At 40.9% G+C, this 22,925-nt stretch overlaps 2 protein-coding genes across 3 annotated transcripts in view; one reads left to right on the top strand and one right to left on the bottom strand.

Annotated features, from left to right (window-relative positions):
• Positions 1-22,925, bottom strand: part of gabrb3 (gamma-aminobutyric acid type A receptor subunit beta3) — a 729,956-nt gene that overhangs the window by 614,690 nt on the left and 92,341 nt on the right. The window lies entirely within an intron of this gene.
• The window catches only part of gabra5 (gamma-aminobutyric acid type A receptor subunit alpha5), an 86,246-nt gene that overhangs the window by 57,695 nt on the left and 5,626 nt on the right, over positions 1-22,925 (top strand). For both annotated transcript variants that reach the window (XM_063052931.1, XM_063052932.1), the window contains exons 9-10: positions 488-640; positions 19,490-19,701. In XM_063052931.1, coding sequence (XP_062909001.1) covers positions 488-640; positions 19,490-19,701 — 365 coding nt within the window. The remainder of the gene's footprint in view (positions 1-487; positions 641-19,489; positions 19,702-22,925) is intronic.

Here is a 22,925-nt window from a genome sequence, read left to right on the forward strand (position 1 = left end):
AAAGGCCTGCGGTGGATTACAGTAAACAAGGAGAACTGTGCAATACAGTTCTCTACACAGGCTCCTTCTACAAGGCTAGATGCTAAGTAAACTCCAGAGCGCATGCAATTCTGTCATATACCTACTTCCTGCTAACTGCAAGCTTCAGATTCTCAAAATGAAACAGGAAGTGGAGCGTTACAAACTGAGGATATCAATGTTTGAACTTCTCATCTTGGAGAAATGGAAATTGCCTCTTGCGTTCTTACACAGCTAATTGAATCACTTGATTTTCATCATCCAGTTCAGAAGGATGGGTTTCTGAATAGGTCTAGGTTCTAAATAATTCTGATACCACTGTGTGTCAGGAAACAAATCATTATGTAAGGTGAGTTAAGAAAGTGGCTGCTTTCTGCTAAACAAGATTTGACAAAATATAGTCCCTCTCCTGTTCCCTCCCCTTCACTGATGATTTTTTTCCTTGTATGTTCACTCTTTTGTGTTACAGGTGATTATGTGGTAATGACAGCACATTTCCATCTGAAGAGAAAAATTGGCTATTTTGTCATCCAAACATACCTCCCCTGCATCATGACTGTTATCTTATCCCAGATGTCATTCTGGTTGAACAGAGAATCTGTCCCCGCCAGAACAGTGTTTGGTAAGTTTATATATCTTTAGGATACGTGTGCATTCATGTAAAGCTCATTGAATTTTAGACAAGTGGTATTTTGTAACAATTTTCACATTTCCTGCTGACAACTTAGCTCTTTTTTAAAAATTTGCTGGGAAATTAATTTTATAGTGTTCATCTTTTCTCTTTGACTCACCATTGTGGTTAGGAAAGGAGTGGAGGAAAGATTGAAACTACAAAGTCAACGTGGAGTTTATTGTCAAATACACAAGTACATATGTGCGTAGATGCAGTGAAAAACTTGCTTGCAGCAGCACGGTAGGCACATAGTAACCACACCACCATCCCTTTTACCTCCTTCTCTATCTTTATTAAAGAATCAAAACTCTTGAACATTTAATCAGCCATTCCTGTGCCTTTCTTGACCAGGTTTCTGTTATGTCTTTTGCTACAACATCATAGTTTCATATATAGATCCATGTTCTAATTTCATCACCCTTCCCATAATACTCCTAGCATTAAAATATACATACGTCACCACGGTCTGTGTATTGTTTCTATTGATTGGTTCTTGCCTATTCTTACTAGTCATGACATCTACTTTCCTCTCAATCCCTCAGCTTTCTGACCTGGTGCTCTTGTTTCCATTCCCCTGACAAACTAATTTAAAACTTCACAAGCTGTACTGGTGAACTTCCTGGCCAGAATGCTGGCTTCTCCCCAGTTATGGTACAAACTATTCCTCTTATATGTCATCCATGACCAAGAGGCGGTTCCAATAATCCAAGGATCTGAAACTCTGCCCTCTGCACCAAATGCTCAGTCACACGTTTGTCTGTTCTGTCTTTCTATTTCTCACCTTGACTATCTTGCGGCACTGGGAGTAATCCAAAGATAGCTATCTTCAGGGTCCTGCTTTTGCAGAAAGAAAGACTGGGGGAAAAATATCCAAAATGCAATGTCCTTGTCTATTACCTGGCTGCCCTAAGATTAGTTCTGTTGTTGATCCATTGGTTGGGATCATAATTTGTATGTTATCATAACACAAATGAAGGATGGTGATGAATTTCTGAAAAGGCTCATTTTCTCTCTGATCACGGGATAAAATGCTTTAATAAGGTTGAGAAAGTCCAGGTAACATGTGTGGTGCCTCTCCCTACATTTCTCCTTCCATTATTATATGGTGAAGATCATGATTTGGGAAGCAGTTCTTCAGGGTAGGGGCAGTTAATGAGAAGCCCGCTGTGACATTCTCTGTGACTGACCACAGGAAAACTCCCTGGTCAGATATGTCCTCTTTCTTTAAGATGATCATGGTTCCAAAGTCTCTGAGGTCTCCTGCCATATCTCCTCCCAGATGTGGATGATCAAACTGTGAATTTATGACTGAAGGTCCTTGAGTTTTGGAACTTCAGCAAGGAAACATGGTGACCATTTGTCTTTCTGATGAATGGAAATAAGCCTATAATGAATATACTACTGTGGGATGGTGTCAAGGACAAATACATCAAGGAAAAAGTCAACAATCCATTACATACCAATCTAGCAATGATTATTTTAAACTTTATTTGTTATTCCAGACTCTTCCAAAGCCAGAAATAAGCCTGTGTTACCTGAAAATATCTTTTAGCATAACAGTGCAATTGGTAAAACCACACTTGGCGTATTGTGAACAGTTCTGGTCACCTAGCAATAGGAAAATGTTCTTAAGCAGGATAGGGGGCAGAAAAGATTCATGATGGTGTTGCCAAAAATGGATTAAGGCTGGAGAGGCTGGGACTTTTTTCCCTGGAGCACAGAGGCTGGAAGTTGACTTTGCAGAAGTATATAAAATCATCAATAACGTGGATGGTCACAATTAATTTCTCAGGTTAGGAGAGTCTAAAACCTGATGACATACACTCAGTGACCACTTAATTAGGTACACCTGTACACCTGCTCTTTAATATAAATATGTAATCAGTCAAGCATGTGACAACCAATCAATGCAGGCACACATGGTCAAGCAGTTCAGTTGTTGTTCAGATCAAACATCAGAATGGGGAAGAAATGTGATCTAAGTGACTTTGACCATAGAATGATTGTTGGTGCCAGATGGGGTGGTTTGAGTATCTCAGAAATTGCTGATTTCCTAGGATTTTCTTGCACAATGGTCTGTAGAATTTCAGAGAATGGTGCAAAAATCACCTTTAATTCTGTGTGCTGAAACACCTTGTTAATGAGAGAAGTCAGAGGAGAATGGCCAGACTGGTTCAAGTTGACGGCAAGGCAACAGTAATTCAAATAACCAAGCATTACAACTGCGGTGTGCAGAAGAGCATGTCTGAATGTATATATCGAACCTTGAAGTGAATGGCTACAGCAGCAGAAAACAATGAACATACACTCAGTGGCCACTTAATAGGTACAGAAGATACCTAATAAAGTGGCCACTGAATATAGATATAAGGTGAGAGGGGCAGTATTTAAAGGGACCAGAAGGGAAATGTTTTCAGAGGGTGATGAGTACATGGAGCGAGCCAGCAGAGGAAGGTTTAGAGGTGGGTACAGTACAACTTTAAAACAACTACATGGATAGAAAATGTTTACAGTGATATGGGCCAAGTACAGGCAAATGGGACAAGCTCAGATGGATATCTTAGTGTGGATGAGAATGTCTCCTTGATTTATAACTCTCTGACTCTATGAGGTAGGGCACAGGGAGGAACAGGACTGGGAAAATTCTAGCCTGACGTTTGACTCTGGTTATTTGTGGGCCTTCAGCAATCCTACGTTTGGGGATGGTTGTCCGGAAAGGCACAGAGCACCATCCTTATAGCATATAATGAAGTACTACTGATTCTAAAGCAACCACTGAAGTAGACTTACCTGCCAGACTGTTGAGTTTACTTCAGACTTGGCTGCCCTTATAGTTTTTTGTTCCTCTCAGGCATTTTCCGTGTCAACCCAGCAAGAGTTAATAATGGTCTTGTTCTCTTCAGAGCCTTTCCTCAGAGCTTCAGAAGATCTTGCTACCTTGCTGCTTAAATTCTACATTATTACTATTTCTGCTTTACAAGTTGCTGCTACACCAGTTCAAATGTAAACCTGAAGTTATATTAATAGGTTGTCCTTGAAAAATTGGATTTAAACAGCACATCACCATTTGACTAAATCTCCCAAAGAGCTGTCAGGTCCACACAGTATCTATCAACAGCAGGACATTCAATCATTAGCATGAAAGCTTACCCATGAAGGATGTTCATCTCTGGGAGGTATATATTTCTCCTGATTCATAGAATTTTCCTTTTGTTTGGCTAGAACATAATAATTTGCAGATCACTGATCCAATGTGTCTTGACGTAATGTGCCCAAGTTAATAGTATGTAGCTTGGTTATAATGTTTCTTGTTGTGGCTACATGCAAATTGATCAAGCAGGAAGGATTTCATGAAAGTATATTTACTGTTAAATTGCAGTAAATTCAAGAATATTCAAGTAGGACACAATTCATGGAGGAGTAAATTCTAAACTACATCTGTATTACTTCCTGGTAAACTGAGAAGAATTGTCAGTGCAGGATAGGGGAACTTCAGGCTAGGGGTACTTCCTGTAGCTAATAAAGTGGCCACTGAGTGTATGTTTGTGGACTTCTGCTGCTGAATCTCACCCACTTCAAGGTTCAATGTGTTGTACATTCAGAGATGCTCTTCTACACATCACTGTTTTAACATGTGGTCACTTGAGTGAAAGCCGTTGACTGAATCCAGTGAGGTATTGGATGGCATTGTTAAAACTAGTAGTAAATGTAGTGGGATTACTCAAGTCAAATATGATGTTATCCAAAGGGGGTTAATATTGGTGGATCTTCAGGTGGCTGTTGAGGCTGATCTGAGATTTACATATCTCCTGATGACCCTACCAGGAGCTAAGTGCCAGATGCTAAATTCCAGATGGCATCGCTCTTGGGGTCTCAGGAACTCATATGCGTCTCCATCATGACAAGGTGACGATCCTTGGAGGAGTGTTTAATCTACACCTCAGCAAAGAATAGGGCTTGAGGGGAAATGGAGGACATTTTGGGATGAAATGTATTTTTTCCCAAAGGCAATAGAACTCCAATATTATTGATGTTCTTGTGACCCAGGTTAAATGGTGAAATAGGTACATTTATTGGGTAGAGTCACTGATGACCTTGATATAAGTAGTCAATCCATTTAACTGACAGATTATTGCAAAGTCTAGTTTTATAGAACTCTAGTTTGGCCATATCTGGAGTATTGCATACAGAACTGGTTGCCCCATGATAGGAAGAATGATCAGAGTTCAAAATTCAAAGTAAAGTTTACTGTCAGAGTACATACATGTCACCACATACAACCCTGAAATTATTTTTCCTGTGGGCATACTTAGCAAATCTATAGAACAGTAACTGTAAACAGGATTAATGATCAACAAACTGTGTGAGCGGATGCAAATATAAATAAAATAAACAGCAGTAAATAACGAGCATGAAATAACAAGATAAAGAGTCCAGAAGGTGAGACAGTTGGTGGTGGGAACACCAGAAGTAGAATGAATGTAGTTATCCCCGTTTGTTCAAGAGCCTGATGGTTGAGGGGTAGTAACTGTTCTTGAACCTGGTAGTGCAAGTTCTGAGGCACCTGTACCTTCTACCTTATGTCAACAGCAAGAAAAGAGCATGGCCTGGGTAGTGAGGATCTTTGATGATTGGGTGCTGCTTTTCTATAACAATGTTTCATGTAGATGTGCTCAATAGTTTGGAGGGCTTTACCCATGATGCACTGGGCTGAATCCACTACCTTGTTTTCTCTGGAGCACTGGAGGCTAAGGGAAAATCTGATGGGTATAAGATTTTGAGAGGCGTAGATAGAGTAGGCAGACAGTATCTTTTTCCCAGTGTCAAAATGTCTAATACCAGAGGGCAGCATTGAAGGTGAGAGGGAGTAATTTTAAAGAGATGTGAGTGATAAGGTTTTTTTACACAGAAAGTGGTGGGTGCCTGGAATGCACTGCTTGAGGTGATGGTAGAGGCAGCTACATTAGGGACTTTTAAGATACATTTAAAGAGAAATGAATGTGAGGGAAATGGAAGGATATGAACATTGTGTAGGCAGAAGTGGTTAGTTTGGTTGGCCATTTGATGACAAATTTAATTGGTTTGGCATACCATTGTGGGCAAAACGACTTGTTCCAGTGCTGTACTGTTCTGTGTTCTTAATGACAAATAGAACTAAACTGACAGGAATCAAAATCACAGACCATGGACCTCACCAACTCCAATCCCAGCCATTTTCTGGAATCACAAAAGCCTATAACCCCAAATATTAAAGGAATAAATTTAGATGCAAAAGCATTTCAATTTTTTTTAATAGTTTGGCACTAAGCATTAAATATTAAGGTGCTGCAGTGAGCGTGGTTAATTAGAAGATTCAAATGTTACATTACGATGCTTTACTTAAGCAGCAATTAAGATGCTGTATTTTCATTAATTATAACTAATATTCAAGAATGAAGTTATTAAAAAGGTGTGTAGTAATTGCAAAGATGTTTATGGAAATGGATAAATAGGAATAGTTTAATTTTAATTAAATACTGAAGCTCAGAACTTCAACGTTTCATTCATTATAGTTTTTGTTTGAAGTAGTAGTTTTTTCAATAATGTCGCATTGCAATAGTCCATAACTCATTTAATTTGATGGCAGGCTGCCAGCAGCATGACTGTTGTTAATGTTATTTGCATCCCTGTGCAGAATGACTGAAAGGTTGGGAGATAAACTCATCAGATTAACCCTTTCTGCTGAATATATTGAATTCTACTTGTCAAGTGGCAGGACATAGAACAGTCATTGGAATAACATGCACAAAATGCTGGAGGAACTCAACAGGTCAGGGAGCATCTGTGGAAAGGAATAAAAAGTCAATGCTTTTGGTTAAGGACTGAAAAAGAAGGTGGAAGAAGCCAAAATAAGAAGGTGGGAGGAGGGGAAGGAGTACAAGCTAGAATGTGATATAGAGGAGGTTACATGCAATGTCCTCAATGTTCCTTTCTCTACATTGGTGAGACCCAGCGTAGGCTGGGGGACCACTTTGTTGAACACCTTCACTCCATCCACATCAAGCAGGATTTCTCAGTGGCCAACCAGTTTAAACAACAACTGACTATTCCTCTCCATAGATGCTGCCTGACCTGCAAAGATCTTCCAGCATTTTGTATGTTTTATTAAGGATTCCCAGCATCTGCAGAATTTCATGTGTTTAGTCTTTGGAATGACTGCTTCCTCAAAATTACTATCATGTCAGACACATAGAAGCATAGAGTCATAGAATCACACAGCGTGAAGACATGCCCTTCAGCCCAAATGGTCCATGCTGACCAACATTTCAATCTGAGCTAATCTCATTTGCCTGTGTTTGGCTCGTATCCTAAGCTTTTCCTATCCATGTACCTGTCTAAATACCTTTCAGATGTAGTTAATGTACCTGTCTCAACCACTTTCTTCAGCAGCTCATTACATGTACTGACCACTCTCTGGGTAAAAAAGTTGCCCCTCAGGTTCCTACTAAATCTCTCCCCTCACCTTAATCCTAGGTGCGTTTGTTTTTGTTTTCCCCAACGCTGGATAAAAGACTGCGTGCATTCATCCTTTCTATAGTCCTCAAAATTTGATATACTTCTTCAGGGGTTCCCAACCTTTTTATGCCATGGACCAATACTATTAAGCAAGGTGTCCATGAACTCCAGAATGGGAATTCCTGAGTCATCTCTTTCTCTTACACTCCAATGGAAAAGTCCAGGCTACGTAAGCCTTCTCCAAATCTCAAGTCCCTCAAGTCTCAGCAACATTCTCATAAAACTCTTCTGCATTCTTTCAAGCATAATGACATCTTCCGTATAAAGGGGTAACCAAAACTGAAAACAATATTTCAAACGCAGCCTCATCAAAGTGGCCCCACTTTCATTGTTCATCTAAAAGTAAATACCGACTAATTTAGGAAGTGATATGTCTTTTTGGGAAACCTGACAACCCACAAGCTATTATTTCATTGAAGTGTTTTGTCAGTAAGCAGAAACAGTAAACTGCATTTGCAGGATGACCAAAAGAGTAAACAATGACTCTCTACTACTTTTTTTGAAAAGAGTAATAGATCAATCTAAGATCAACTAACAGAACAGAATATTTTAAGCAAATGCTTAAATGTAAAGGCGAATCAGATATCAGAAAAAAAACTTTAAATGCTCCTGAGCTTTTCTGATAACGTGAAACGATTGATGAAGTTGGGGAAAAAATTGACACAAGATGGTGAGAAATGAATCTTGAGATACAGTACATCCTAGGATATGCTGGGACACATCATCAATGATGTAACCAGGGGTCATTAGGTGTTTTGGGTCTTACAACATCGGATACTCTCGTCCAGGTGACCCATCCAAGGTTGATCAGGCCTTGGCTCGTGTCCCAGCAGCTTTGGTCCAAGGGCTACAACTTTTCATCCATGACCACCTGGAGGCTTGCTCAGCAGCTCCTGTGATGGTCCTGATGGGTCTTCACCTAAATGCCAAGAAGAAAATGAGTTCTGCAGAGCGAGCAGCCAGCATACTGTCTACACTCCAACTCTATAGGCAGAAAATTGGTAACAGGATGAATGATTCCCCTGATATGCCACTAGTATAACAGCTGGCAGGGATTAGATGCAGAATAAAGCCCGCTCTATCTGTTATGATTCTGATTCATTCATCACTGCTTACTGTACTTGATTTGGTATTGGGAAATTAACCTGGTCAGGTATCAGATCTCTCAGTGGGAGAGCATTTTGGTGATAGTGATCATAATTCTATCTCTTTTACAATAGCATTGGAAAGAGATAGGAACAGACAAGTTAGAAAAGCGTTTAATTGGAGTAAGGGGAATTGTGAGGCTATCAGGCAGGAAGTTGGAGACTTAAATTGGAAACAGATGTTCTGAGGGAAAAGTACGGAAGAAATGTGGCAAATATTCAGGGGATTCTGCATAGGTACATTCCAATGAGACACGGAAGTTATGGTAGGGTACAGGAACCATGGTATGCAAAGGCTGTAATAAATCTAGTCAAGAAGAAGAGAAAAGCTTACAAAAGGTTCAGACAGCTAGGTAATGTTAGAGATCCAGAAGATTATAAGGCTAATAGGAAAATAGGAAGGACCTTAAGAAGAAAATTAGGAGAGCTAGAAGGGGCCATGAGAAGGACTTGGCGGGTAGGATTAAGGAAAACTCCAAGGCATTCTACAAGTATGTGAAGAGCAAGAGGATAAGACGTGAAAGAATAGGACCAATCAAGTATGACAGTGGGAACGTGTGTATGGAACCGGAGGAAATAGCAGAGGTACTTAATGAATATTTTACTTCAGTATTCACTGTGGAAAAGGATCTTGGTGATTGTAGTGGTGACTTGCAGCAGACTGAAAAGCTTGAGCATGTAAATATTAAGAAAGAGGATGTGCTGGAGCTTTTGGAAAGCATCAATTTGGATAAGTCGCCGGGACCAAATGAGACGTACCCCAGGCTACTGTGGGAGGTGAGGGAGGAGATTGCTGAGCCTCTGGCAATGATCTTTGCATTATCAATGGGGACGGGAGAGGTTCCGGAGGATTGGAGGGTTGTGGATGTTGTTCCTTTATTCAAGAAAGGGAGTAGAAATAGCCCAGGAAATTATAGACCAGTGAGTCTTACCTCAGTGGTTGGTAAGTTGATGGAGGAGATCCTGAGAGGCAGGGTTTATGAACATTTGGAATGGTATAATATGATTAGGAATAGTCGCATGGCTTTGTCAAGGGCAGGTCATGCCTTACGAGCCTGATTAAATTTTTAAAGGATGTGACTAAACACATTGATGAAGGAAGAGCAGTAGATGTAGTGTATATGGATTTCAAAAAGGCATTTGATAAAGTACCCCATGCAAGGTTTATTGAGAAAGTAAGGAGGCATGGGATCCAAGGGGACATTGCTTTGTGGATCCAGAACTGGCTTGCACACAGAAGGGTGTTATTCAAAGTGGTTGTAGACTGGTCATATTCTGCATGGAGGTCAGTCACCAGTGGAGTGCCTTAGGGATCTGTTCTGGGACCCTTACTCTTCATGATTTTTATAAATGACCTGGATGAGGAAGTGGAGGGATGGGTTAGTAAGTTTGCTGATGACACAAAGGTTGGAGGTGTTGTGGATAGTGTGGAGGGCTGTCAGAGGTTGCAGCAGGACATTGATAAGATGCAAAACTGGGCTGAGAAGTGGCAGATGGAGTTCAACCCAGGTAAGTGTGAAGTGGTTCATTTTGGTAGGTCAAATATGATGGCAGAATATAGTATTAATGGTAAGACTCTTGGCAGTGTGGAGGCTCAGAGGGATCTTGGGGTCCAAGTCCATAGGACACTCAAAGCAGCTGCGCAGGTTGACTCTGTGGTCAAGAAGGTGTATGGTGTATTGGCCTTCATCAATCGTGGAATTGAATTTAGGAGCTGAGAGGTAATGTTGCACCTTTATGGGATCCTGGTCAGATCCCACTTGGAGTACTGTGCTCAGTTCTGGTCGCCTCACTACAGGAAGGATGTGGAAGCCATAGAGAGGGTGCAGAGGAGATTTACAAGGATGTTGCCTGGATTGGGGAGCATGCCTTATGAGAATAGGTTGAGGAACTCAGCCTTTTCTCCTTGGAGTGGCGGAGGATGAGAGGTGACCTGATAGAGGTGTGTAAGATGATGAGAGGCATTGATCATGTGGATAGTCAGAGGCTTTTCCCCAGGGCTGAAATGGTTGCCACAAGAGGACACAGGTTTAAGGTGCTGGGGAGTAGGTACAGAGGAGATGTCAGGGGTAAGCTTTTGCTCAGAGAGTGGCGAGTGCGTGGAATGGCAGACATCCCACCCTGCAAAAACTAATTTCAGGGAGGTAGCGCCATCAATTTGTGGGAGACTCCCAGAACTTCCGGGAGAGGTGGGATGTCTGCAATAGAGCAGCTCCTTAGCAGCTAGCCAGCTTGTTTAAATAACGTTAGCTATGCTAATGAATGAATGACACCTGTTAAACTCACCTCAACATGTCTTTTACAGTCTTAACCCACCATGGGCAATAGAAAAGTCACTGTTTTGCAAACAGTGCAGCGAGCAACACTGTCATTATTTTTGACCCCTATTAGGCAGGGGTACACTTTAGTGTAGTCTGGGGTGACATACGTTTTATATTTTCTTTTTTTGGAACACTCTGCCATGGTGCGCTCTCTCTCGTGCGCTCGCTCGCACTCTCTCTCTCTCTCTCTCTCTCTCGTGTGCTCACTCTCTCTCTCTCTCGTGGTCGCTTGCTCGCTCTCAAAAAAATCAATTTCCGGGATATTGTATATAATTTGCGGGAATCAGGCAGCCACTATTAATATGCGGGAGACTCCTGGAACTTCCAGGAGAGGTGGGATGTCTGGAATGGGCTGCCAGCAATGGTAGTGGAGATGGATACGATAGGGTCTTTTAAGAGACTTTTGGATAGGTACGTGGCACTTAGTAAAATAGAGGGTTATAGGCAAGCCAAGTAATTTCTAAGGTAGTGACATGTTCGGCACAACTCTGTGGGCTGAAGGGCCTGTATTGTGCTGTAGGTTTTCTATGTTTCTATCACATTTTCCTCCAAGATGTTTTAGACTCCAATCTCAGAAGAGTATTCCGGTGATACTGCTTAAACTTTGGACAATTATCATTAATAACTACAAGGGAGTATAGTTGGATTTAAAGTCAATTCATTGAGGTAAAAATGGCCCACTCAATTCTGCACATTGATGACACTAGTTTTTATTAACTTACCAATGTGAACTTATGACCATATTTCTTAAATGTTGCTATCAGCTACAGTCTATTTAGTCCTACATAAAATAGTGCTCCACAGACTTGAAGAATCAATAATAAGACCATAAGATATAGGAGCAGAATTAGGCCAATTGGCCCATCAAGTCTGCTCCGCCAATCCATCATGGCTGATCCATTTTGTCTCTCAGCCCCAATCTCCTGCCTTCTCCCCGTATCCGTTCATGCCCTGACCAATCAAGAGTCTACAACTTCTACGTTAAATTTTCATAAAGAGTTAGTCTGCACAGTTGCCTGTGGGAAAGAATTCCATAGATTCACCAGTCTCTGGCTTAAGAAATTCCTCCTCATCTCTGTCTAAAAGTAACCCCTCTATTCTGACACTGTGTCCTCTGGTCTGACACTCCCATCACAGGAAACATCCTCTCCTCTCCACATCCACTCTATTAAGCCTTTCAACATTCAATAGGTTTCAATGAGGTTAGCCCTCATTCTTCTGAATTCTAGTGAATACAGGCCCAGAGGCATCAAACACTCTTCAGGTGACAAGCGGTTCAATTCTGAAATAAGTTTCCTGAAACTCCTTTGAACCCTCTCCAGATTCAGCACATCCTTTCTAAGATAAGGGGCCCAAAACTGCTCACAATACTCTGAATGAGGCCACACCAGTGGTTTATAAAGCCTCAACATTGCATCCTTGCTTCTATATTCTAGTCCTCTTGAAATTAATGCTAACATCACATTTGCCTTCCTCACCACTGACTCAACCTGCAAGTTAACCTTTAGGGAATCCTAGACAAAGACTCCCAAGTCCCTTTGACCTCAGATTTTTAATTTTATCTCCATTTAGAAAGCAGTCTACCTTTTTATTTTTTTCTACCAAAGTGCATGACCATGCACTCCTCGACACTGCATTCCATCTGCCACTTCTTCGTCCGTTCTCCTAATCTGTCTAAGGCCCTCTGTAGCCTCTCTACTTCTTAAAAACTACCTACCTCTTTACCTATTCGTATCGTCCACCAACTTTGCATCAAAGCCATCAATTCCATCATCCAAGTTTATGACATACGACGTAAATGGAATTGATCCCAACACAAACCCCTGTGGAACACCACTAGTTACCGCAGCCCACCAGAAAAGGCTCCCTTTATTCCCACTCTTTGCCTCCGGCCAATCAGCCACTGCCTTATCCATGCTCGAATCTTTCCTATGATACCATGGGCTCTTAACTTCAGAATAATCAGAATTATGATCCTTATTAATATTCAGATCATTTATTAGTCCCTTATTAATATGCTTTAAAGAGATGTACATTTGTTCTGAGTTAATGCCACTTTCTGACAAAACCCAAGTATATTAAGACTGGAAAATTGAAGGTAAATCTAATTGATGCCAGTGGTGTTATCCTGTTCTGCGATATTTCTTCTGTTCCACCAGATCTGACTTGCATCACTTCTTCTCATCACAAGATGCCATATGTTTCTGCACCAAACAGCAATGAATAATGTGTAACCGAGAGGGACAGATTGCTCATGTATATGCAGTACTGTGTAAAAGCCTTGAGTACACATATATATAGTTAGAGTGCCTAAGACTTTTGCACAGACTGTATTTGTCAACGTGGAGACAAAAGAGTTTGTAAATCTAGCAGGAGCAAAAGGTGTTGGGAATAGCGAGGTGGACCACCATAGGAAGGGTGTGAGATAACTAGGAGGGGGGTTTGGCACGGGTACAGACACACCCAGCCTTGAGACACCAGGCAAGTTCATTTGATTCCAGACAATTAGTTTATTGATCATTACAGAATGTCTCTCTGGTGTTTCCCGCTACCTCCCCTCTCCCTTCCCCTTTTCTCAACCATGATGCCCTCTCCCTGCCCCCTTCCCACTCTCAGTCCACAACTGAAACTGAAAGCAGAATCAGGTTTATTATCGCTCACACACAATACTGTGCAAAAGTCTTAATACATATATAGCTAAGGTGCCTAAGGCTTTTGCATAGTGCTGTAGTAATTTCATGTATTGCACTGTACAGTTTCCGCAACAAAAAACAAATTTCATAACATGAGAGCGATGAGTGTCCTTCTACATGGATCACTGAAAATTAACATGGGGGTACATAAGATTCGTAAGGCAATTGGCATGTAGTACTTTATAGGAAGAGGATTTCTGCGGAGATGTAATGCTTTTAATTCTGCAGGTTCTTGGTGAGCACAGTAAGAATATTGTGTACAGCTCTGGTCTCTCTACTTGTGGGAAGATTCGGTGGTGGTAGGAGGAATGCAACAAAGGTTTACCATTTTGGTTCTTCAGAGGACAGGTTTTCCGTATGAGGAAAGGTGAAACAGTATAGTCCTATAACCCTTCAGGTTTAGAAGAATGAGGATGATCTCAATCTTACAGAGTAGATACAGAAGTTCTGTTTTCTCCACAACAAGCAACTTGCAGGAGGACCTCGGCAGGTCAAGCAGCATCTGGGGGGAGGGTGGGTGGAGAGGGGAATTGTGGACGTTTCTGGTCAGAATGCTGCATCAGATCTGTCTCTTGTGCAGTCAGAAAACCGGGATTCAATGTTATTCTACTATGTCTGACTTTGAAAGAAGTGACTGGTCATACTTGTCCTTTACAAAATTGTTCTTAAAACAATGAGGCATAGAAGCAGAATTAGGGCATTTGGCCCATCGACTCTGCTCTGCCATTCCATCAGAGCTGATTTATTTATCTCTCTCAATCCTATTCTCCTGCCTTCTCCCCATAATCTCTTCAACTCCACCCTCACCCACAGACCCTAAGACTACTTGCTGTGTTAAAGTCCTAACACAATCATTTGCTCCTAATCCTAATCCCCAAACACTATCGGTATCTGAACCCTTACTTCAGCTCAGTTGACGTATTAGTCCTCATCCCCCCTTCATCAATACTTGGATCCTCACCCCAAGCAAAATACCAATTCATGAACATCAGCATCTCCAGATGTTTCCAGAAGTTTTCTCCAGGTGTCAAAAGTAGTCTCTGGACAGGGGAAAGGAAATTGCTTCAGCTAGGGCAGGGGTCCACAACCTTTCTCACATTGCTGACCGGTTTAGTATTGACAATATTCTCGCGGACCGGCCGACCTGGGGGGGTAGGGGGGTAGGGTTGCCAACGGACAAGAGTAGCAGCCAAATACGTTGTGTTTACCCATGGATATACTACAGTGACCATGAAGCCTTGCGTGGGCTCCAGTGCGCATGCATGTACCTGCCTACTTTTTTTCAGGAAATCGTTTTTGGCGATTCTGTTTGGGGGGGGGAGGGGTGATAATCACGACCGGAATATAGGTGGTAAGTGTCTAATACACTCAATTTCGTTTCTAAAAGGGTTTATATAATGATTTTAATATTAAACACACAGCGCATATTTTCCTCACATGAATATAGTGATAGGTCAATTATCAGGGGAGGACAGGGGAGCTTGAAGTAAGTGATGAACGAGCTTCCAGTAGAAGTGGCAGAAGCAGGTTCAATATTATCATTTAAAGAAAAATTGGACAGGTATATGGTCAGGAAGGAATGGAGGGTTATGGGCTGAGTGCAGGTTGGTGGGACTAGGTGAGAGTAGCGTTCAGCACGGACTAGAAGGGCCGAGAAGGCCTGTTTCCATGCTGTAATTGTTATATGGTTATATAAGTAAGTCAATACCATCATAACATTTTAAGTAATGTTTGGATATTAAACACACAGCACATATTTTCCCAGTATGAACATATAAAATCATTGCAACACACCAGTATCGCTCAGTGGGAGCCCTGGGCTTGTTTTCCTGCAACAAGACGGTCCCATCGAGGGGTGATGGGAGACAGCGATACTCGAAGGGGGTTCCTTGTGTCCAGTCTATTCCGCAATTTAGTTTTCATTGCATTCATTGCAGAAAACTCCGCTTCGCAGAAAAATGTTGGAAGTGGAAGCAACGTTTTTAGTGCTTTCATGGCTATCTCAGGATATTTAGCCTTGACTTTGATCCAGAATGCCGGCAGAGATGTTATGTCAAACCTACTTTTCAGCCCGCCGTCTTTTGCAAGCTCGAGGAGTTGATCTCTTCCCGCACTGACATGGATGACGCGCGGGTAATGAACTCGCATGCGTAATGGCTCAACAGTGGGCGTGACAGGGAATGAGGAAAGGTGCAGCTGACTCATATCGCCAAATCATATCGTTTCCTCGCGGCCCGGTGGTTGGGGACCGCTGAACTAGGGCATAGTGAATCTTTGCAAGAGAAGCTAAGTTATTGACCTTATTCAGAACAAAGATTAATTGATTTTATTAATAAACTAATCAAGAATATGAAGTTTGTACAGGAAGACAAGAGGACCACAACCTCATTGTAGGGTTTGGAGGCTTGTATGCCTCAATGACACAGAGAGCTATGCTGGCCGGAGTCAGGGCCTGGTGCTTTGGCTCTTGGTAGGGTCACCCATGTCAAACAGCTCAAAGGGTAGAGGCCAGACTTAGAGTGGTCCACTATTCCTTCAGGTTAGGGGTTTCATCTCAGGGCTAACAGCCTTGACTGGTCTCAAAAATAATTATGGAAACAGCAGTGCATCTGTGTGCAACGGTATGTATGGACAGACAGAGATGGAGGATCTTCAGTGCTACCCTAAATGACAGTGGCATAACGGGCATTAAAACATTTTAAAAAAAATCGAAATTGTTGCTGAATTAAAAGACCATCTGTGGTCATATTGAATAGCAGTGGGGTGTTCGGGAGGGGATAGGCAGCTAATTTTTTGTTGGTGAGAATTAAGAGCTGTTGGCAGTCATCAATTGCATATAGGTTTTACTGACAAAGACGTTCTTGAAAGGAATTCATATTTGTCCTATACCTTACTAAGTAATTAGACTTTGAAATACTTTGGGATATTTGGCTATGTTAAAGATATTTTATTAATACAAGTGGTTGAAGGGAAAACATTTAAATCTCATTGTAGGAATGTAAACTTTGACATTGCAATCATTTCATTGCAGCATAAATTCTATGCAATTATTATTATAGACACTATCAGAGCCGGTAACTTTTAATATGTTTTAGTGAATCATAAGCAATGATCTCAATATTCTTTTGTGCAATTCACATCTCAGTATTTCTGACATAAAACAATAACCTTTTAATAAATCTATTTTATTCGTCAATATTGAGGTTGCAAGTAATACAAAAGGATTAAAAAGGGACTGATGCATTGAATCAGAAAAGATGTGCTTTTCTGTATTTAACAACTCAAATTATTGGCAGTCTACCAGAACATTTTAGTTACGAGGAGAGACTGGATAAGCTGGGTATGTTTTCCCTGATACAAGGAAGGAGCTTGCTGAGAGATTCAAAATTATGAGATCCTAAGATAGAACAAGATGGAACAAAATCCTACATGGGAAAAGTGTCTCAGAACAGAGGGCAACATAGGCTTAAGGTTGGGGTAAGAGATTTAGAAGGAATCGGAGGAAGAAATCTTTCACTGAGTGGGTCACTGGAGTCTGGGACACCCTACCGGAGAAGGTGGAGACAAGTACATTTCTTTACTACCAATGGAACTGATGTTTCTATTAATAGAAGAGGCTTGGATCTGAGGGCACAGTCTTAGAAAAAGACGTTAAAACTGAGATGAGTTTCTTCAGCAACTGGGCAGTGAATCTGTAGAATTTGTTGCCACAGAGGGCTGTGAAGGCGAAGTCCTTTTGTTCCGGCATGTGCCTGCGTGTGTGCGTGTGTCCGTGATGATGTCCTTTTCATGGCTTTTACAAGGTGCGGAGCGAAAGAGAGACTGTGTGGCGCGCCACTCTTCACACAGATATTTTCACAGTATTTTTCTCCTTATCTTATGGTCGAGTTGCGATCTCAACACTCAACCCGGCACGGATGGAAAGCGTACTTGGGGGTGGACCCAACTGGTTTCGAACCCGGGAACCTCCGCTCCCGGGTCCGGCGCCAATGTCATTGCTCCACCAGCCGGCCCACAGGCAGGCGAATTCCTTAGGCATATTTAAGGCAGAGATTGATAGGTTCTTGATTGGTACAGGGGTTAAAGATTGCAGGGAAAAGGCGGGGAAATACTGTTTTTAAAAAACAGCCATGATTGAATATCAGTAAACCCTATGGGCTGAATGGCTTAATTCTGCTACTATATTTTATGGTATGATAAATTTTAAGAAGCATCTGGACTGGATGAACATTTGAAACACCAACGCATAAGGGGCTATGGACTGATTGCTAGTACATGGGATTAACATAGACAGGCTAGCATATACATGGAACATGCATAAAAGTTGCTGGTGAACACAGCAGGCCTCTCTAGGAAGAGGTACAGTCGACATTTCGGGCCGAGAGCCTGGCCTGCTGTGTTCACCAGCAACTTTAATGCATGTTGCTTGAAATTCCAGCATCTGCAGATTTCCTCCTGCTAGCATATACATGGTGGGCCGAAAGGTCTGATTCTGTGCTGTATTTTTCAGCTTTCAGAGAGATATTATACAGATGAATCAATGCCATGAACAAATGGATCCTCCTCATGCATTAATTGGATAATTTAGGCTGCATTTCAAAAGTCAATATTTTCATGCTATTTTCTGATGACTTGATGCGCTAATCCAGGGAATATCTGATCTGTGGCAATGAGGAACATTCCATATTCAATCACAGTTTCAATATTTTACATTTGCTAATGTGCTGTGCAGAATAAGTGATGAGGGGAACGTGAAGTTATTTCTATTCTTTATTGCTGTATGAAAGCTCATACTGGAATACATTGCAGTAAGTCTGATGCGGAGATCAATGGTCGAGCTAAACAATATCCCAATATTGAAGAGCCTCTCAGTCTTCAGGTACAAAGTTCACTGGGTTTGCACTCTACATCTTCAAGGGAGAAGGGTAGAAATTTGTCAAAATAAATTCCTTTCAACCATTATAAACATGAGAAAGTCTGCAGATGCTGAAGTCCACAAAATGCTAGAGAAGCTCCAGCAGGTCAGACAGCATCTAAGGAAATGAAAAAAGAGTCGATGTTTTGGGTCAGAAATGCTTCATCAGGACTGGGAAGGAAGGGGAAAATCACCAGAATGAAAGAGTGAGGGGAGGGGAAGGAGGCTAGCTGGAAGGTGATAGGTGAAGTCTAATACCATTTTTCACTATTGTTAAATATTCTGAATAAGGCATTAAAACAAGTTTGACTCCATTTATTCACCATGGTTCATTATGCAATAAATTTCAATGCAAAACCATCATATTATTCAAGTATCAAGCTTTCCATGTGAAGCAGCTTAGAAATGCAACACACACAAAATGCAGGAGAAACTCAGAGAGTCAGGCAGCATCTATGGAGGGGAGTCAGGAAGTTGGCAAAAGCCAGGATAAGATGGTGGGGAAAGAGGAAGCTGGCAGGTGATAGATGAGAATAGGTGAGGGGGAAGGTGGTTGGGTGAGGGAGGGGGGAACAAAGTAAGAAGTTGGGAGGGGATAGGTGGAAGAGATAATGGGCTGAAGAAAAAGGAATCTGATAGGAGATGCCAGTCAAGTGTGGAAGAAAGGGAAGGAGGAGGGGAAACTAGAGGAAGAAGAAAAGATGGGAGAGAGACGAGATTACCAGAAATAATAAAAAATAATTTTTGACATTTGATGTCTCATCAGCAGTTAGAGATAAAAAGATTCTGAACTTTGATCTCTCCAAATTCTGGTAATCCTTCTCCCCAATCTCCTCTCTTTTTTTAATTCCCCATTTTGGTTGCATCTCACTCCTTCCCTCCTCCTCACCTGCCCATCACTTCCCTCTGGTTCCCCCCCCCCTTTCTTCTATGATGCACTGTCCTCTTCTGTCCGATTCCTTCTTAAGCCTATTTATCTGTTCCACTGATCCCCCTGCCCAAATTATTGATGGTTTACTCCCTCCTTAGATGCTGCCTGACCTGCTGAGTTCCTCCAGCATTTTGTGTGTGTGACTCAAGATTTCCGTCATCTGCAGAATCTCTTTTGTTATAAATGACAATTATTGTTGGTGTTGGTTGATGTTTTCCTCTTATTTTATTTTCTGCAGGTGTAACTACTGTGCTGACAATGACAACACTGAGCATCAGTGCAAGAAACTCATTGCCAAAAGTCGCATATGCCACTGCAATGGACTGGTTTATAGCTGTGTGCTATGCATTTGTCTTTTCCGCTCTCATAGAGTTTGCAACAGTCAATTACTTCACCAAACGAAGCTGGGCATGGGACGGGAAGAAAGCAATGGAAGCTTATCACTCTAAGGTAAAAGTCCTCAATGTCCACTTGGCACATTCATCAAAATTTCGTTCTTAGGCTTGAGAGCAGAAACTTAGGTGCAAGAACTTTTAATTAGAGGCAGAGTAGGGAGAAATTCTCCAGCTGTCTCAGAGACTGCAAGAGTGGCAGAACAAGCATCAAATTATGTCTGAGTTATTCACAAAAGGGGAGACCATGGTCCAGGATTTGTACCTGCAGCAAGCCAGCCATTGACCTATGTGGAAAGTATAAACTTGCCTCTTGTTGAATTGCTATTATCATCTTCCACCACTAAGCTTATCTGATTTTTAAAGGCAAGGACTTCATGGTAACTTGTCATTGTCCCTGAAGCATGGGGGCTAGTATATGCCTATCCGTGGAACAGCTGCAAAAATATTGATAACTCAGCAGGAATGCCTCAGCTTAATCAGCTGTCAAACATCTCAAAGAAAAATGTTTCTGAATGATTCTGATACATCAAAACATTTAAAAATCAAACAAAAATGTTAAAAATTTGTAATTTACACTAAATGTCACATTAAAACATTTGAAATATTTAGCTAAATTGAGTTAATAAAATGTAAACTTCCCAATAAATACAGCCATTGTTCTATAATCAAATTGCTCTGCTTCTACCAGGCTTCACCAAGCATCACTATCAGGCAAAGAATGGCCAATGAGGTTGAGATTTTGTGGATGTGTGGTCATCTGAACTGCATGGCACATACATAAGGACTTTCCAGCAGTTTCATATGGAACTTCCCCATAAAACTTTACTGCTGTAGATTTGTATTCGTTATTTAACAATGATAACCAAAATAGTTAAGCTACAGATGAAACAAAGATACTAAACATCTGATAATTTTTAGAGCATCTGGAGTTTTCATTCACTGTGGATATATTAAACTGATTGGAGAAATAAAACAGAATGTAACAGTATAAACAGTATGGGTCCTGACGAAGGGTCTCGGCCTGAAACGTCGACTGCACCTCTTCCTAGAGATGCTGCCTGGCCTGCTGCGTTCACCAGCAACTTTTATGTGTGTTGCTTGAATTTCCAGCATCTGCAGAATTCCTGTTGTTTGCGAGTCTAAACAAAAGTGGTTCATTTTATAAAACTGATTCCATTTATGTAATATTTTTCTTGAAAATAGTGCAAATTGCCTCCCAGATACAGAGGATTTCAGATACTATTATTGTTTTAAAGATAATCAATAAAGTCTCTGCATTGAGCAAAATCCCATAATTAGCAGCAAGTTACTCAAACCATGAGGGGGAGAAAAAGAAAAAAAATGCAGATGGTGTCAATAGGAACAGAGGCTAGAAAATGGTGGTGAAGCCCATTAGATTAGGTAGCTTCTTGTGGAGTGTGAATCAAGTTAATTGTTTCAGTTTAATAAATTCCATCAGTATAGGAGCCATGTGTCTATTTTCTATCTGCATTGTATTATGTGTTGTGCATTTATTAATTTTATTATGGTAGTCACTTGGGTGGGAGCTGGTAAAACTGAAGAGCTTTAGTTAATATATTCATGCTTGATGCAGTTAGAGCTCTGGAATGAGCTGGTTGATAACCTTTTGTGTTGACCACTTAACTTTGCTTAAAACTTAGGTAATTACACCTTTAATTACGTTGGAAAAAACTTAGTTTCTTAATAAAGGATCGAATATATTCTTCAACTTTGGAACCTTGTTTGGGGATTGCACGGAACCACATCATACTGGATTAACTCCCCTCCCACCGTGTTTAGTCTCTGTGCGGTGTTGGTTTGCTTGAGTAGCTGTTAAATTACTAAAAGTTGGAAATCAGATAAGCAGAGAACTTGGAGGGTTGGGAAGAACTATGTGGAGGTCTGTGCTAGTGTGGAGGCCTTGAGAGACTGAATGTCAATATGTGTGCTGAGAGAGGATTGTTAATTGCACCTGATCTGTCTGAGGTAGGTGTATTAGAGGGTGAACACGAATGCTTAAACTATATATATATATCTACACAAGATTACACAGATATAAAAAAAAATATAATACACAATGTTTCTCCTTATTGAGCCACTCTCAGTTGTGGTGAGCAGTAATTTGTTTCCATGCTCAAAGTTGGAGGCGTGCTTCTCAAACCAAAGTTACACTTCCACATACAGTGGGATACTTTTCCACAAATACTACCCAATAGAGGTCAATTGTTACTCTTAATCTGAGATAGATAGATTTTATTATTGACCAAGGGGATTAAGGGTTAGGCAGGGAAGATGAAAATAGGCCAGGGATCAGGCATGACATCACAGAATAGCAAAATAGAAAGGCTAAACATCTAGTCCTGCTTCTTACAATCCTCTGTTAAAATTGGAGGGATAAAAACCTGATGAGTGTCTGATATAGATGTTTATGTCGATGTCTATATGAGGGAGCTAACCATGCATGTTAATTTTAACTGGATCATTTCCAACAATCAACACTAACTGAAATTAGAAATATTTCTTTTGGCAAAATAAAACTGCATTATATTTTCATCCTTTATTGAAATTTAATTTATAAATTTGTATTTCCAAAGCAAATTGAGTCAATATGTAGCTAAAACAAGTGCTAATTTAAATGAATCATAATAATCCCCTGTTGTGATTTCATTTAACACCTGCAGATTTATTTCAATCTTAGCTATACAACCTTTTTATTTATATATTGCTTGTGCATTATGAATATTGGGAACATATCTTTAATCATCTCAAGAATTTTTAAGACAAGGCTATAAAACCCAGCCAATTAGTCACCTGTTGCTTAAGAAATAAACCTTGCTTGTCACCCACATCTAAGTTACCGCCTTCCACAGAAAGGTAAATAATTGTCACTTAAGTCCAGGTACATTGTTCATTATCATCAATTTTCTTAGTAACCTACTTTATTTACTCAATTCCATATTAGCCAAAGAAATTTGACCTACTTCACCTACTTGTTTCCAAGCACTTTATCAGCTTTTTAAAAGTGTTGCCAGCAGATAGTGAACAATTTGCGAGCTCGAATTTTATTTATTTATTGAAATACAGCATGGAGTAGGCCCTTCTGGCTTTTCGAGTCACTCCACCCAGAAATCCCCCAATTTAATGCAAGCTTAATCATGGGACAATTTACAATGATTACTGTTAACCTACCAACCGGTCCCTCTTTGGACTGTGGGAGGAAACCAGAGTGTCTGGAGGAAACCTGCACGGTCACGGGGAGAACATACAAACTCCTTACAG

The sequence above is a fragment of the Mobula hypostoma genome, chromosome 7 (genome assembly GCF_963921235.1).
Source record: "Mobula hypostoma chromosome 7, sMobHyp1.1, whole genome shotgun sequence".
In the NCBI taxonomy this organism is placed as follows: Eukaryota; Metazoa; Chordata; class Chondrichthyes; order Myliobatiformes; family Myliobatidae; genus Mobula; species Mobula hypostoma.